Consider the following 16,873-nt stretch of genomic DNA (forward strand, 5'->3'; position numbering starts at 1 on the left):
CGTCTTCTTTCCTCTCCTCCATAGTTTGACAGTCCCCTTGTTTCTTAGAAGAATCCATATTTGAAATTCTTGTACAGGCTTGTCATTTTGATTGACCTGTGTTTGCATCTCAGGCGGTCTCCCTGAGATTTTTGTCAATTCCATCAGATTAGGCATCTTGCTTCTGTGCCCACTTAGTTCCCGACTGGCAATGCACATCTTCATTCTACCCTGGTTCTTCACACAGCGCATGCAGGCTGGCTGTGCTCTCCATTCTCTTTTGCCTGGGCTTCAACATCCTTCCTTGCCCCTGGGGTCCTAAGACTTAATTACAGTGTGTTTAACCACGAGTTCCTGCCATTGTGCTTGAGAGAAGCTTTGGGTTTCCAATATTGATTTATGGTTTTTAATTTTGAGAAAAAATGATTGTTCATTGCCTTTTCTGTTTCTCTTTCGAATTTCTGCTTAGGCCGATGCCACTGTTCACCTACCAAATCTTCTTCCTGCCTTACGTGCTAGCTGCACATTCTAACTAGCTAACTCTCTGGATTGAATATTTGTCTAACTTCCCTTCTAGGATTTTTATTTCAAGCAATCTTTTACCCCTTCTTATACTTAGAAGTTAACCCTCTGGGCTTTGAGCTGTTGTCGTCTCATAGTGCCTTGCTTCTCAGACCACAATGTTTGTTTGCCATTGGTCTTTGAGAATCTTGCATCCTCTGTTTGCAGAATGTTTCCACAGAAAAAGGGACGGCAGCATTTCCAACCCATAACCTCCCTAGTGCTGCGGAGGGGGTTTTACTCCAAACACAGGGTGAGGCTTAGAGTGTGCTCCTTCCTCTATCCCAAGGCAGTGTCCTGAGTACTGCTCACACCCTCCCTGCCCTTGCCTGCTGCACTGCTCTGTCTCCATGTTGCTGGCTGTCTCTGCCCCTTGTGCGGTGTTCCACAGTCCAGACCTGGCTTCCAAGCCTCTGGTAAGGGCACCAAAGCACTGCCTTTGGCCCCTCCACCCAGGCCTTCCCTGCTCCTGATTCAGGTGTTTATTTTACTTCATTGTGTATTTACTTATTTGAAAAGGGGGATCCCTGGAGTTCCCAGCTGGCTTGGAAATTCCAGTGATGCCTCAGGTGTGTGAGTAGCTAGCTATGAGGGAGCTGTGAGTCAGAGACTTCCTCAGGTGTGTGAGTAGCTAGCTATGAGGGAGCTGTGAGTCAGAGACTTCCTCAGGTGTGTGAGTAGCTCCTGGTGAGGGAGCTGTCAGAGATTTCCTGGCATTCACAGGGAGAACGTTCTCTAAAACACCCAAAATATCCATTGCACTGAAAATTGAATGGTTAAGCCAGGAGGAATGGATTAGTCTAACTAAGAGACTTTGGAAGACAAGAAAGGGACCACATTCTCACTGATACAAGGCAGAGCGTGTTTAGTCCCTTGGCTCCCATCCTGGGATCTGATGACAGGGAAAGGTGACAGGGGACTGAACATGAGCCTTTCTTGAACAGATGGAAGAAGAGGATTCTGAGCCAGCATTTGGAACCCAGAATTCCAGGAGCACACACAGGCCTGATAATTCCATTCCCTCCCATTCCTGGTCCTTGGACATGTTGTTACGCAAATTGAAGGCCATAGAGCTCAAGAAGGATGACAAGCTGGCCAGTGTTCTGGATGCTGTGGGGGAGTTTGGCACATTCCAGTGGAGGCTGGTGGCCCTCACCTTGATCCCCTATGGGCTGCTGTCCTTCTTCATGTTCTCAGATAGCTTTGTGCTCACCGCCCAGAAACCCTACTGTAACACCAGCTGGATCCTGAAAGTAGGTCCCAACCTCTCAGTGGCTGAGCAGATGAACCTGACCCTGCCCCGAGCACCCGATGGCAGTTTCCAGACCTGCCTCATGTATATACCAGTGTCGTGGGATCTCGATTCCATCATCCATTTTGGCCTCAATTATACAGAAACATGCAGATATGGATGGATCTACCCTTATGCTAAGAAGCGCTCCCTGATCAATGAGGTATGCTTTTGCCTTCTGTTGTGTTGACTATGGCTACCCAGAAAAGGAGTCAGAGACAGGGGGCAATTGGCCTGAGCACATTCTGTGGGGTGCACCAGAAAAGGAACCTGGGTTCTTGTTTCCCAGCCCTGTGCCCTCCCTGTCTTAGGCAGGAAGCTAGAGTGCATTTTGGTGTAGACAGGCTTGCCACCTGCCCAGAGAATTGCTTGTTGTGTTGTGGCTCTTGTCTTCTGGTCAAGGAGAAACCCTTGGATGGAGGGCCCTTAGATGGGGCATAGTAGCTGTGTGTAGGGTGTGTTCCTCTTGTACCCCTGTATTCTCTCCAACATCTGGCAGACCTTGGATCTAATCCTGGGTTGAGGCCGTAGAGGCACAGGGCAAGAGTTACAGGACAAGAGGCAACCAAGCAGAATGCACAGAAGCTACAGATAGAAAAGAAAAAACCTGTGTTGGGTATTTCTCACAGGACTTCATACCCTGAGTTGAAATCTGGGTCTTTTTAGTCCATGGGAAGCTCTAAGTTGGAGCCCAGGACCAATATTCGTGCCTGTGCTTAATAAGTCCCCAGCAATGTCCTTTCTGGCCCAATGTCTTCGCTTCCTCTCTCCTGGTTTAGATCCAGGATCTACCAGGTGCAGGACAGACCGAGTCCAGGGATAACAGAGTAAAGACACTTTACATAGAACTACCTGTCCCTTTCCCTGAATGTCAGGGAAATCTGCTCGAGGCAGCGGTTGTCAACCTATGGGTTGCAACACCTTTGGAGGTCAAACAACCCTTTATAGGGGTCTCATTTCAGATATAATGCAAATCAGTTATTTACACCATGACTAATAACAGTAGCAAAATCAGTTATGAAGTGACAACACAACTATTTTATGGTTGTAGTCACCACAGCATGAGAAACTGTATTAAAGGGGCACAGTCTTAGGAAAACTGAGAATCACTGATCTTACGGTTCCCCTTGGGGTCAATCTCAGTCTCTTTTCCCGAAGGGCTAGGTCTGTGTGGAGGCTTGAACAATGCCCTTGTCTCACCTGCAGTTTGACCTGGTGTGTGGCAATGAACCAAACAAAGAGAACATGCAGACTGTGTTTATGGCGGGCGTCTTGACAGGGTCTCTGTTCTTCGGGTTCTTATGTGACAAGTAAGTGTCCTGGGGTTCCCATTGATCCCTAGGACACCCTGCCTCTTTCTCAGGAGATGGCATAACGCTCAAACTCTGAATGAATCTCAAGCTGGGGAAAGCAAATAGAGGGATGCTCCAAAGCCCTAGGTAACCCAAAGCCTGGCCCAGGTGCACCACCGAGGCTGGCCGGGAATTGTGACCCTTGGTGGCATCTCCTCTTCACACCCACAGGATAGGCCGCTATCCTGTCTTCCTGATGTCACTGGCAGGCTTCCTCTTCTTCGGCTTCGGAATAGCCTTTGTGAAAAGTTTTAACCAGTATCTGTTCTTCCGCTTCACTGCAGCCCAGGCATCTCTGGGCTATGTCATCAGCAGTTCGTCTTTAGGTGACTGACTCTCACCGGGCAAGGTGGGATGGAAATAGGTTCAGTTCAAGAGGGAGCAGGAGGCAGATCTACCTGGGATGGACAGGCTAAAACCTAGTGAGGAAGGAAGAAGAGGCTCCCCTCTTGGCTTCCCAGTGGTGTGAGGGAGTCAGAAGGGAGTGCCCCCAACACTCATACCCCACAGTATTCTCCTGTACCCCAAATGTTCCCCCTCCTGCTACTTGTGTACCCTGCACCTCGAGAATCAAGGGAGCTGCTAAGCCCTCTATTGCTTTGCTTCTTTCATCCTGAGCCTCACAGAGTTAGCCAACTTGTTCAGGGCCACACAGCAGGAAGGAGCTGGGGCTTCTACCCCAGGAGCTGTGTCATGCTAAAACCTAAATGCATATACAGCCATACCTAGACTCAAACGTATTCTGTCATTTTCCTGGGGCTCTCTGACTCTTCTTCACATGGAGAATTTGTTGGCACACAGCCAAAGGGAACTAACCCTCTACAGAGCCTCAGGCCAAGGAGGTCAAAGCAGCAAAGCACTCCAAGACCGGTGGTTCCTGGTCTCAGCCCACGTCAGACCCCGTGAGAGGCCCTGAACAAGTTAGGCAGAAGTTTTAGAGGGAGTGGTTGGGAGCAGAAGAAATGGAAGGGTGAGTGTGGGTCTGAGGAGGTTCATCAAGACTTTGGGTATGCGGTGGGAGATGCAGACAGTCTATCTCTGAGAAAGATCTGGAACAGGCAGAAGACACTGTCTACTCTGAATTCATGTCAAGGGAAGGGTGGGCATGCCAGCCAACTGCATGAATGGCCAACCTGGGGACTGCAAACTGACCACAGTTTTGTTCTCATGTGCTCTGCACAGTCATGGAGTGGCTGTTGGGCGAGCACCGGACCCATGCGATCATCCTGCAGCACTGCTTCCTGGCCTTAGGGATCATTCTCCTGTCAGGAGTTGCCACCCAGATTTTCCACTGGAGGCTCGTGTTCTTGCTCGCTGGCGCGCCCTTGTTTCCCATCATCTCCAATATCTGGTGAGCAGAACAGTAGAGCGCATACAGGGGGGTCATTCTCATAGGTGGAAGTGGATGGGGAACACGGAAGTGTGTGGGAGTTGCATGACCTGAGAAGGAGCCAAAGCCGTTCACCACCCTCAGAGAAGAACCTGAGAGGTAGTCAGACAGTGGGAGTGACAGAGGTCCAAAGACAGACAAGGGTCAAGGTTAAAGCGGTGAGACCGAAAGCTTGGGATGGCCATGGTCACCTTCTTTGAGTTGACTTTACTGGAGGAGTGCCGAAGCATGACCCATGAGTTGAAATTGAGTAAATGGTGTCCCCCAAGAAATGACCCTTCAGGGGAAAAGGGAAAGAGGTTCTTGTGGTCAGCTGAAGCTAGGTCAAGGTGTTTGCGGTTTTTAGATGTGGGACAACAGACAGCAGTCTAAGGTGGGGCTGTGACGGTACTGCTCATGTTACAGAGTGTGGAAAAACAAGGAGGGGGGGACAGCAATGTGCTGGCTGTCTGAAGAGAGGGGAGTCAAGTCTGAGAAGGAACTATGAGACAAGAAATGAACAACTCTAATGTGTAGAACGAAGTTTCCATCCCACCTGGTCCCTCAGCCTTTCAGTTCTAAAGAAGCACACAGAGGCTTATATAAATTATAAACTGTTTGGCCTGTTAGCTCAGGTTTATTACTAGCTAGTTTTACAACTTAAATTAACCTATAATTCTTGTCTATGTTTTGCCACATGGTTTGGTACCTTTTCTTAGTACAACATTCTCATCTTGCTTCCTCTGCATCTGGTTGGTGACTATCTCTCTGGTGTTCCTCTTCCCAGAATTCTCCTAGTCTGGTTTTCTCGCCTATACTTCTTGTGTGGATACAGGCCAATCAGTATTTTATTAAACCAATACAAGTGACAAATCTTTACAGTGTGCAAGAGCATTATCCAACAGTTCTGATGGGCATCAGGAGAGGGTGGAGGTAAGGTACATAGGAAATGGTTAAGGCATTTGGACCTGGGATGTGACCCCAGCCTGCCTGGCTTCAGAGCCTCTGACTATACCTGCTGCACCATACACAGGGTAAGTATGAGAAAGGAGGCAATGGGTCACTACAGGGGACAAGTAAGTGGCTTGGGACCTTTCCAGTCTTGCACAAGATAGGGACCAACCTTGACAGTCCTCCAGATATCAGTGAGTGTGGGTGGTAGCTAGTGCCAGGTAGCATGTGTTTCTCATGTATTTGGGACATCTTGATCTTAAGGGTCAAAAGACTTAAAACTCTCAAGGATTCTTTTAAAATGTTATTAATACAGTGTTGTAAGGAGGGGCTGCTTGTTTGTCCCTGCCACCCGGCTAGCTTACACCCAAAACAACCACCCAGAAACTGTATCAATTAAAATACTGTAAGAACTCTCTAACAATATGCTTAAGCTATTGGCCAAACAGTATTGCAAATAATATAATTTCTGAGTGATTACTTGATGGTCCAGGCAGCCTCCCAGGAATGAACGAGTGGCTTCTGTCAACAGGTTGGTTCTTGAGAAGTGACACCTAATGTTGGCTTCTGGCTTCCACATGAATGCACACATGCACATACATTGCCACACACATAAACACATATACACCCACTACATACAACCTCCATACAAGGGTTACTAATATAATAGGTAAATATTATTAAAAACTAAATAATGCCAGTAAGTTTGGGATGACAAGTTCCTAGTTTCTCCTCTCTCTTTCTGTTGCCTCCAGATTCTTTCCCAGAATTCCATCCTGAGGTCTTTTAGCCTTTCTTCTGGCTGCTGTGCTTGCTTAGAGCTGATGTTGTCTTCAGTGGGCTGAATTCTCTGGGGCATAATTTTCTTCAGCCCCTGCCTTCAGACATGTTCTTTTAGCTAATCATTCCTCAATACCGGACATATGTTGGCAAGGTTCCATCTCTTTCCAGCCACTGTTCCTTATAATAGTAAATGTCACTTTGATAACTAAGAATAAGGATGTACCTCAGTAGTAGAGAGCTTGCCTAGCATATAGAAGACCCTCAGGCTTCATTACTGCCCTGAAAATAACAGCAACTGGACCCCACCCCCAGTGTCAGACCAGAAGCTGGACCCACCCCCTGTATCTGACCAGAAGGTGGACCCCACCCCCAGTGTCTGAGCAGCAACTGGACCCCACCCCCAGAGTCCAGTCAGTCCAAGGGCCCCACCCCCAGTGTCGGACTGACAGCTGAACCTTACTCCTACTGTCTGTAACAACAGGCCTCAGTGGAGTCTATTAATCTACATACCTAATGTTTCCAACAGTGATTCTAACTCACAGGCCACACTGTGGGACCCACTCTGTTAGGTGGTTTTCCTCCAAGGATTCCCTAAGCCAAGTCAGGACTGATTCTAGCTGTAACACTCTCCAACAAATCTGGAGGCCGGAGCACTTGCCTTTTAAAAAATAGTTTTATTACTGGGGAATGGTGGCACACACATTTAATCTCAGCACCTAGGAGGCAGAGGCAGGTGGATCTCTGTGAGTTCAAAGCCAGCCTGGTCTATAAGAGCTAATTCCAGGAAAGCTAGGACTGTTACACAGAGTAACCCTTGTAACAAGAAGGGGCCTGTTTGTTGGGGTTTCTGTCCTGCCTGATACCCCATAGCTGGAAAGCCCCAAAGAAAATCACACAGAGATCTCCAGAAGTTATAAAACAAATTAGCCCATTAGCTCAGGCTTCTTATTAGCTCTTAAGACTTACATTAACCCATTATTCTGATCTATTTTAGCCATATGCCTCACTACCCTTTTCAGACAGGACACATCCTGCTTCCTCGGTGTTCTGCGCAGGACTGGGAGAAATCATCTTCCGCCTTCACAGAATTCTCCTGTTCTCATTGCATCACCTCTACTTCCTGTCTTGTTTTCCTGCCTATAACTTCCTGCCTGGCCAATCAGCGTTTATTTAAAACATAATTGACAGAATACAGACAATTCTTCTGCACCAAACCCTGTCTCAATAAACCAAAACCAAACAAAAAAAAAGGAAAAATTTTTCTTGAGATTATAACATAATTACATTCTTTCCCTTTCCTTCCTTCCTGTCACTGTTTGGAGGATTTCCCCTCAGTCCCCAGGTTCTTAATGTCTTCAGCCCCCTCTGTACTTTTAGCATGAACTACCAAGGAAATGGAGCAGCCCTACCTGTGAGAACGTGTGTCAGGGGTCCTCTAGAGCTAGCACAGTCTACCATATTCCTATAAATCACTATACAACAATGGCTTTGTGGGCTTCTATGATGATGAGATCTCAAATCATCTGGGAGACATGCCTCTGAGGGATTATCTTGATTAGTCAAGATGGTAGGATCAGCCCACTGTGGGTGGCATTCCTCTGGGCTGGGATCCTGGATTGTAAAAAGGAAAGCTTACAAGCATCAATTGTTCCACTTCTGACTTCAGATGTGACATGAGCAGTTGCCTCCTCCTCCTCCTCCTCCTCCTCCTCCTCTTCCTCCTCCTCCTCCTCCTCCTCCTCCTCCTCCTCCTTCTCCTCCTCCTTCTCCTCCTCCTTCTCCAGAAGAGAGTGTTTCAATTTGGAAGACATGACTTCAACAATAATGATATATTAATTACAATTCACATTCCTATGATGAAATCCCTGCCAAAAGCAACCTTAGGAAGTAAGGAAGGAGGTTTATCTTTGATTGACAGTTACAGGCTACAATTCATCATGGCAGGAACTTAGGTAGTTGGCATATTGTATTCAAGTCAGTAGGTAGAGGCAGAGAGGAGAGTGGAAGAGGGAGGAAGGAGAAGCTGATCTTCAGCTCACTCTCTCTTTTTTATTCAGTCTGGGAAGCCGGCCATGGGATGCTGCCCCCATTTAGGGTGGCTATCACCAGCTCAACTAACCTAATATAGAAATTCCTTTACAGACATGCCCAGAGGCCTATCTCCTAGGTGACTGTGTGTTGACTGGTGTTTCTGTCCCAACCCAAAGAAATACACCGAAGTCTACATTAATTATAAAACTGATTAGCATAGAGGTTCAGACTTATTAGCTCTTATAACTTACATTAGCCCATTATTCTTGTCTATGCTAGCCACATTGGTGATACCTTATTCAGCGAGGCAGTCACATCTTACTTCTTCAGTGACTGGGTCATGACTGCAAAATCTGCTTCCTTCTTCCCAGAATTCTCCTGTTTTCATTGACCCAGCTCTACTTCCTATCTGGTTGTTCTGCCTATACTTCCTGCCTGGTTACTGGCCAATCAGCACTTTATTAACATACACTTGACAGGTTACAAACCATTGTCCCACAGCAACCCCCCCCACACTTTTTTAAGGAAAAAGAATCTGAATCTAATATCCTTTGTTTAACTTTTCTCCTGACCATTATCCATAACAACTTGCAACCAACATTCTAAACAAAGGAAAATATACATAGTCCATTTTTGGGGGGAATGTGGGCATAGTTTTCCAAGCTACTTTCTGCTGGTTGGGGGCTCTGATAATCTTATGGGGACCTAAAGAAAACTGAGAAATATCATCAAGTCATGACTGGAGTATTCTGTGAGGCTTGATCATCTCAGGCAGCAGTCTTGAATCTGTTCTGGATACAGAACTCAGACAGACATCTGGGCCATCTGTTCTTACCAGGGATTTCTTAGATGGTCTTCCTTGATCAAACCTGATTTTTCTTAACTCAGAATGAATCCACAGCCTCTCATTTCCTGTGGAAACAAAAGCAAATCCTCTTCTCCAAAGTAACATACCTTTAGCCTTCAGTTTTGAAGTCAAGGTATTTTCAAAATGCCAAGCCAGCATTTCCCTCTGTCTTCCTTCTTGTCTAGTTTTCCTGCCAAATCATAGTCATTGTCTGCCCTTTGCAGCTTCTCTGTTTGTTGTGGACAGGTTCCCTTTGGGCAGTCAGCTTAGCTTCAGTTGCCTGTCCTGTGACCCACAGCAACGCCATGCAACTGCCTCTGCAGTGTTCCGACAGCTCTGCTCGATACCGCCACTGTCAGGGATCGCAACCTATTTTCTAGTCTGCTAGCCTTGGGGGAGGCATCCCTGTGTGCATGTGGTAAACCATATTCATCAAGGAAGGAATACCGGCACATACCACATGGAGCAAGATGGCCAGCTCAAGATTTCTTCCATGGAAGTTCCACTCTGAGTCATCTCTGCTGCTTTCTGTAAACAAAACAAAAATCATTGTATCTAAGCGTGTGCACATATCTGCAGAAGACAGAGGTGTCAGTTCCCATGGGGCCGGATTTACAGGTGATTGTGAGCCACCTGACATGGGTACAGAAGTGGTATGTACTCTTAGCCTCTGAATCATTTCTAGATCCCGCGACTGTTTTGTTGTCATTATCTGTCTATTTTTCCTTTTATTGAAAATTTATTTTTTCTTACATCTAACATCTGGTTGCTTTTTCTCAATCGAGCCTTACTTTGTAGTCTTGGCTAGCCTACTACTCTTACATAGTCCAGGCTGACCCCAAGTTTGCAACGTTCCTGCATCTGAGTCTCCCAAATGCTGGCTGTGTAGGTATATGCCACCATGCCCATCTCTTAGCATTTTACTGCCAGGTCCCTGTTGTGCAAGCACCACTTAGTGTGCACTTTTCCTAGAGAGGTGTAAAAGACACATTTATTCATCCCTAGTAACGAAAAGTCCAGCAGACAGAAGAAAGGTTTATCAAGTTCAGTTTGGCAAGCGCATAAGCTTACTGACATTCCATGCATGCACACAGGCAGCCACAGGCAGCCATATCACCAAGTATCCCACCCCTTAGCTGGGTTCTTACCTTCTGAGCTACAGCTGCTACACAGCAGTAGGTAGAAGGGAGTGGATACTGGACTGTTCAGCTGCCTCTCTACCATCTTCAGAGTGAGCTGGTGTCGTTAGCCCTTTTCATCTTGTTGCTGCAACCCCAGGCCACGGAATGCTTGCTGTAGGTCACCCTAGCCATTCTTTTCATGGGGGCGGTGGGTGTGTCAAGCCTGACGTGGATTAGCTACACTATAGTTTTCAGAGAGTGGGCATGGAGGATGATGCTCAGGCATGACCTTGAACTTGGAAAGCAGAACTGGGAGGTGATTGGGTAGTTAAAGAGACCACAGGGCAAAGGGATCAAGAGACTGACTACTATCACTAAGCAGTGGGTTTGTGGAGGCTTGAAAGGAGGTTTGGCTTCCCCCAAGGAGCAGAAGGCATCTTGAGGTTGGTGGTACCTAAAGGTTCCTTGGTCACATGCTGATACAGATGGCCAAGCTGAGGCATCTCAGCTGGAGTTGGGGCATCCTGGAATTGTGAAGTAAGAGAGAGGTGGTCACACAGGGTTGTCCGAGAATCCCCACGGTGGCTGATGGTCAAAGGGAAGGTGGACGAGGCCAAAAAGGTTCTGTGTTATGCAGCTGAGGTGAACAAGAAGACCATCCCTTTAAATCTACTGAATGAGGTAAGAAGCCTTGGGACAGGAGTGAGGCCAGGGCTGCAGACTGTGGGAAGGCCTCTTTCCTCATCCTCTCATGGGATCTTAGTCTACTGCTTCAGAATGATGGCAACAAAACTGAGCCCTGCCTGCCAAGGCCAGAGAGTGGCCAGCACTGGGGGAGGGGCAGGCCTTGCCTGGTGTTTGTGGGCAGAGAGCAAGCTGGTATCCCGACTCCATTGGCTGGTCTTGTTGTTTTATAGCTGCAGCCACCAGCAAAGAAGGTGAAGAAGGTCTCGATCCTGGACTTCCACACCAATCAGCACCGTTTCAAGGTGGTCTTGACCATGGCCTGCGTGTGGTGAGTTGCTGGGGCTGGCTTCAAACTCAGGAATGGCATGGAGGTTGGTCAGGCCGAGGGCCAGGCCTGTCTCTGTCATTCCTACCACACACGTCTTCTCTCTGCCTCTGTTCCATTCCTCCTACCCTCAATCCTCCCTCCCCTCCTCTCTTCCCTCCACTTCTTTGTCCCTTTTCTTCTCTTTCCCTCTTGCTGTTCCTCCCACCTCTCCATCCTACTTCTCCTTTCTCTCTCCCTTGCTTTTTTTGTTGTTCTGTTCCAGGTTTTCCATCAGTTACATCTATTTCACACTGAACCTCAAGTTGAAGGATTGTGGGATAGAGACCTTCCTCATACAAATAATCCCAGGCATTCTGGAGGTGCCGGCCAGGCTGTATTGCCTCGTTCTACTGGAGAATTTGGGGAGAAAGTGTACCCTCTTCGCGAACCTCATTCTGGCTACCATGTCGTGTTTCTTCCTCCTTTTCCTTACTCAAGGTACAACCTGCCAGGAAGGCTGCCTCCAGTCTGCTCTCTTCTGGGGCTTCCTAGTGTCTCTTATCTTGCCTGGCTTGAAAGCACACGGCAGGTGGCTTCCTGCATGTATCATTCTTCCTACCCCTCAAGGAAACCTCAGCCCCCAAGACAGCATTATCCACATTTAGAGTCCTGAGAGAGGAACTCAGGCTATCCCTAAAGTAGTTATCCTTGTATGTGAGGGCAGGCAGTCTCTGGGACTCCATTCCAGTCCACAGCGGAAGCAGATCTAGTGGGTAAATGAGAGTAGATGGTGGCAGAGTCTTCTTTGAACTCATGCCCCCAGCCATGCCTCTCACATGCAGCCTTTGATTGGCAAGCATTCCCGGCTACCTATGCTGTCTAGGATAATCTACTCATGGAACATTGGGATGGTGGCATACTGGACCAGTGCCAATATTCTTGCTCAGAGGGCTTTTCCAGGGGCTCATTGCCTGGCTCCTGGTGTCTGGTATTATTGCCACCAACTCAAAGATCCCTGGGCAGTGAACCTGGGTCAGTCTGTGGGGCCAGAGTGCACAGAGCTATGTTGCCCCACCAATGGCCAAGGTCTAGTGGGGAGCTGCAATGCATGCTTCCAGAAGGAGCCCCTTTCTTTCTCTCATAGAAACTCTCAGCATCCTCCTGACATTATCAGATATTGATTAGCTACAAAACAAAAATGAAACTTTCTTAGGTTTCCATAGCCTGGTGTTTATTGATATTGACATTATTGCTGCTGTTACACAGAGCACTGAATCTAGCTGGCAGATTAACAGATCTCCTGTGTGGGCAAGAAACTAGGCATAGGATTCTGGAGATAGAAGTCTGAGGATTGGAGGCATGTAGTAATATGAGCAGCGGGGCTGCGTTCCCAGCACCCAGGCCACATGCTCGGCTAGCTTATGCCCCAAAATAATTACACAGACACTCTATTCTTTTAATTACTACTTGGCCCATTTCTATCTTCCCTCTTCTCGGCTAATTCTCACACCCGGACTAGCCCATTTCTAATATTCTATGTAGCACAGCTAGGTGCGCTTACCGGGAAGATTCTAGCCTATGTCCATCCTGGGTCGGAGCTTCATCGCGTGTGTCTGCCTGGGAGCTGGGGGCATGGCATCTCTCTGAGGCATCTGCTCCCGGGAGGAGAGCTGTGAGTCTGAGCTCACTTCCTCTTCCTCCCAGCATTTTGTTCTGTTTACTTCACCCACCTATGTTCAGCCCAAGCAGTTTGTTTATTACTTAACCAATGAAATCAACAGATTGATATATGACACTCCCACATCAGAGGCATGGCTCAGTTTTTGCAGCGCTTGCTGCAGAGTCATAAAGAGTTGACTTTGGTTACCCTACACTCAGGACAGTACGTGTCATAGTCCGGGTCTCGGGGAGAAAGAGACAGGAGAGTCTTGGGTTTGCTGCCCAGCTAATCTCACTGCATCAGCAAGTTCCAGGTTCAGTAAGAAACTCTACCTCCCCCAAATAGGGTTTGGCCTGCCCCAAGCCCTGTTCAACTCTGCCAGGGTAGTAACTTCAGGAATGACTGGGCCTATGCAGATCAACACTTCCTCTGGCTGAATGTCTGAGTCTCCTGGCTAGGTGACTAAGTGGTAGGGGTGGGCCTTTCAGTTGCCTTTGGTAAGGGACTGAGAAAAGGCTGGAAGGCCCCAAAGGTAGGGTGGCCCAGCACTCAGGGCCATGCTGTCTTCACCCAGAGCTGAAGTCGACGATAATCTTGATGCTTGTGCTTGGACAGTTTAACGTGGCAGCCAGTGTCACTGTGTTCTTCATCTACACCTGTGAGCTGCTCCCCACTGCTCTCAGGTATGGAGTCTGGTGGGCTGAGGGGAAGGAGGGGGATGGGACAGTGCCAAGCCTGAGCATTTGCCAGAAAACAGTCGCTGTGTTAAACACGGTGTGCATGGGTTGGCTCACCTATCTCTTGTCAGAAAACAAAACCCAAATGCTGTCCATTATCTACCTTCTTCCAGTTGACAAAGCCAAAGACAGGAAAGGTCCCTGTTGTCAGTCATGCCCAGGGGGTAGCAGAGCTGGCATTTGTAAGGGATGATGTCTTAGTTTCTTTATATGTCACTGTGATCCAATAACCGTGGCAATAGTAACTTAGAGAGAGGAGAATATATCCTGGCTCTCAGTTCAAGGAAACAGATCATTTATGGTGTGGCAGGCAAGGCAGAAGGGGCTCGAAGCACCTGATCCATGACAACACAGTCATGAAGCAGCGATGCTTACATGCATGCTCTGCCACTGCTTTCTCCCTTTCCCCACTTGCATAGTCCAGGATCCCTGCCAAGGGAATGGTGCCGCCCATGGTCGGGAAGGCTTCCCAGTCCAGGTAACCTGATCCCCTGCAATCATGCTCAGAGGTCAGTCTCCCAGGTGATTCGATTCTGTCTGATTGACAAGGAATAATGACCATAACGTGGGGTCTGACTCTAGACTCTGCCTGGCACCTGGTCCTCAGTTCTTTCTATTGCTGTGGAGGATGCTGAGACCAAAAGCATCTGGGGAAGGGAAGTTTTGCTTCCCCTCACAGCACACCTTCATGGGGGATTCAGGAGAGGATCCTGGGGACAGGAACTAAATCTGAAGCCATGGTGGAGTGCGGCTTCTGTGCTCGTTCCTAGTCGATTTTCATTTTGCTTACTTATACACCCCAGGACCACCTTTCCCAGGGATGGCACAGCTCACAGTGAGCTGGTACCTCCCACATCAAATCATCAGTGAAGGAAATGCCCCCAGACTTGCCCTTAGGTCAATCTGATGGGGACATTTTCTCAACTGAGTTTCTCTCTTCCCAAATGACTCTAACTGTGCCAAGTTGACAAAACTAACCGGCCCACATCAGATGCCTGTAATGTGTTTGGGTTAAACTGAGGATCTGCCTCTTCTCCCACGGAGTTCCTGGTGATAGAAGCCCCATCTTACTGACCCCAGGGCTGTATCCTTTCTTCACATGATTATACACCATTATGATGTGTACATGATTAAAAACTCTTTGACTCTGGATATCCAAGAAGGCAGCCCAGGAGAAATAACTTCCCCACTTATGTCAATAAAGAATTAGGCTCTTCCAGGTCACACACTGGGATGGAACGGGGTAAAGAGCAGAGGGTATGACTTTAGGTAGCTTCTCCCTTTCACTGTACCCAGCCTCTGAGCCTCTGAAGTCTTCTAAACCAGTTCTCAACTCTGCTTTCAGGTCTACAGGTCTGGGTATGGTGGCTCTAGCCGTCTCAGCTGGAGGCATCTCAGCTCTGGCTGTCTACAACCATATCAAAACACAGCTGCCTGTCTTCTTCTGCTGTCTCTCTTGCGTTTTGACCTTGTGTTTCTCCTCCTTGGTGCCAGAAACAGGAAACCACCCTTTCCGTGATAGCATGGAATATGGTTCAAGGTAGATGAGTAGGGTCTGCTTGTCACAAGTGCTGGGAATTGAGAGTATGCCAGATATTGTCCATCCCAACGACAGATCTCCCTGTTCAAAGCCATCTCCCCAGGTCTTCTGGATATGATCACTGGCCTGGGTCCAGCTTAGGTCCTGCCAGATCTCCCCCTCAGTTTGGCTTTCCTTGCCCATAGAGCCTCCCTTTGCCCTGCCCCATATGCCTGTCTAGACTGGGGTATTATCCTTGGAGACGAGGGAACTAAGGTGACATGAATTCTTTCAGTGTTAGGACCTGTTCTCCTGAAGGGTGTATGAGAAGATTAAACCCACATTGTAAAAGATCCAGCATGTGGCAGGCATTCAGTGAAAGCTGGTGACAGAGACACTGAGAAAACCTCCAAAATTCTGGGAAATAAAGGGATCTAGTGGGGTCAAGAGATGGAGTCAGCCCGATCCTGAAATCCAAGACCAGGCTTAGTTGGGGACCTAGATGAATGAGAAAGCCCATCCCTCCCAGAAGAGGTTAGGATTGAAAATGTCTCATGGTTTTTCTCACCATCAACAGAGAGTCTATTGACTCTAAGAGGATAAGCCAGGACGTCACTGCAATGATGCTATCTGAGGAGTCCATGTCTGACATCTGGGTTGAAGATGTGGCAAAGAATGCCATTCTCAATGCCCTGCCGCTAAAATCAGAAGCAAGCGGGTCCTCTGACACAGATTTGAAGGAACCCAGCAACGTGGTTGACGAAGTGTCAAAGAATACCATTCTAAAAGCCCTGCTGCTAAAATCAGAAGCAAGAGGATTCTTCGACCCCGACTTGAAGGATCCCAGCAATGGGGAAGAACCCAGTCCAGATCCCTGAGGGCCAGGTTCCCCAGAACACTTTGGACTGGAGTTTACTGCCAGGGTTGAGGGACATGGATTCAAAGTCTTAAATTCTAGGCCTAGTCTGGCTTGTGGGGAGAATCTGTCCTTCTCGAAGGCCAGCCCTCAGGAGCTAAAAATAGCCGTTTGTATAGGAGGAGTTAAGTTGTGAATCATCCAATAAAATATCATGTTGGTGTTGAGATGCTTAGGTCAAAGTTGTCACGACAACCCAGAAGATGCAGCCTAGACAGGTATGGGGTGGTGGTTAGATAGGCAACCAAAGCTTTTCAGGATCTTTGGCTAAATCCTCAGGGACAGCAAACAATTCTCTGGATGGAGTGGGTGTAGTGTGGGTAATCTCTCTGTGGTTTAGAGCAAGAACAAGGGTATCAATCATAACCTCTAGTCCAGTGAGCAGCTCAATGCCAGGCTGCAGACTGAACCAATCAAGGTCTGGACAGAATGTGAGGGATTACCAAGAATGTCCCTCATCGCTTAGGCCAGTCTCACTTTTTCGCCCTTGGTATTCCAAATAAGTATGGCGTTAAAGATCACCCACCATGGGCTTTATCCTGAGAGATGTCCTCTAAGAGCTTCAGGGAAGCTGACTTCTGACCTCCACCACCCCAAGAAAAAGTCCTTGGGATATTTTGTGTTAATTGTCAACTTCACACAATCTAGAATCTGTTGATTTAGCAGAGCGGCGGGCTATGTTCCTGGCACCTGGCCGCCCTCACGGCTAACTGCTTCTGGCCACCCGGCTATCTCTATCTGAAATAATTACACAGAAACTGT

The 16,873-nt window shown here is 47.9% G+C and overlaps 2 protein-coding genes across 2 annotated transcripts in view; both read left to right on the forward strand.

Annotated features, from left to right (window-relative positions):
- Positions 1 to 1,484: 1,484 nt before the first annotated feature.
- Slc22a14 (solute carrier family 22 member 14) lies at positions 1,485 to 16,241 on the forward strand. Its single transcript, XM_075967535.1, has 10 exons — positions 1,485 to 1,994; positions 3,038 to 3,141; positions 3,355 to 3,509; positions 4,366 to 4,534; positions 10,846 to 10,966; positions 11,203 to 11,300; positions 11,563 to 11,777; positions 13,514 to 13,622; positions 15,022 to 15,216; positions 15,773 to 16,241. The coding sequence occupies exons 1-10, from the start codon at positions 1,485 to 1,487 to the stop codon at positions 16,071 to 16,073; spliced, it is 1,977 nt and encodes a 658-aa protein (XP_075823650.1). The 3' UTR covers positions 16,074 to 16,241.
- The window catches only part of LOC142845461 (solute carrier family 22 member 14-like), a 42,584-nt gene continuing 37,402 nt past the window's right edge, over positions 11,692 to 16,873 (forward strand). The window contains exon 1 of the mRNA XM_075964189.1: positions 11,692 to 11,777. The gene's annotated coding sequence lies outside the window, so the exon portion shown is untranslated. The remainder of the gene's footprint in view (positions 11,778 to 16,873) is intronic.

The sequence above is a fragment of the Microtus pennsylvanicus genome, chromosome 3 (genome assembly GCF_037038515.1).
Source record: "Microtus pennsylvanicus isolate mMicPen1 chromosome 3, mMicPen1.hap1, whole genome shotgun sequence".
In the NCBI taxonomy this organism is placed as follows: domain Eukaryota; kingdom Metazoa; phylum Chordata; class Mammalia; order Rodentia; family Cricetidae; genus Microtus; species Microtus pennsylvanicus.

Coding starts and splice junctions, on each gene's coding strand:
- Slc22a14 (XM_075967535.1), top strand. CDS start 1,485: ATGGAAGAAGAGGATTCTGAGCCAGCATTTGGAACCCAGAATTCCAGG. Junction 3,510..4,365: donor CATCAGCAGTTCGTCTTTAG/GTGACTGACTCT, acceptor TGCTCTGCACAG/TCATGGAGTGGCTGTTGGGC. Junction 10,967..11,202: donor CTTTAAATCTACTGAATGAG/GTAAGAAGCCTT, acceptor GTTGTTTTATAG/CTGCAGCCACCAGCAAAGAA.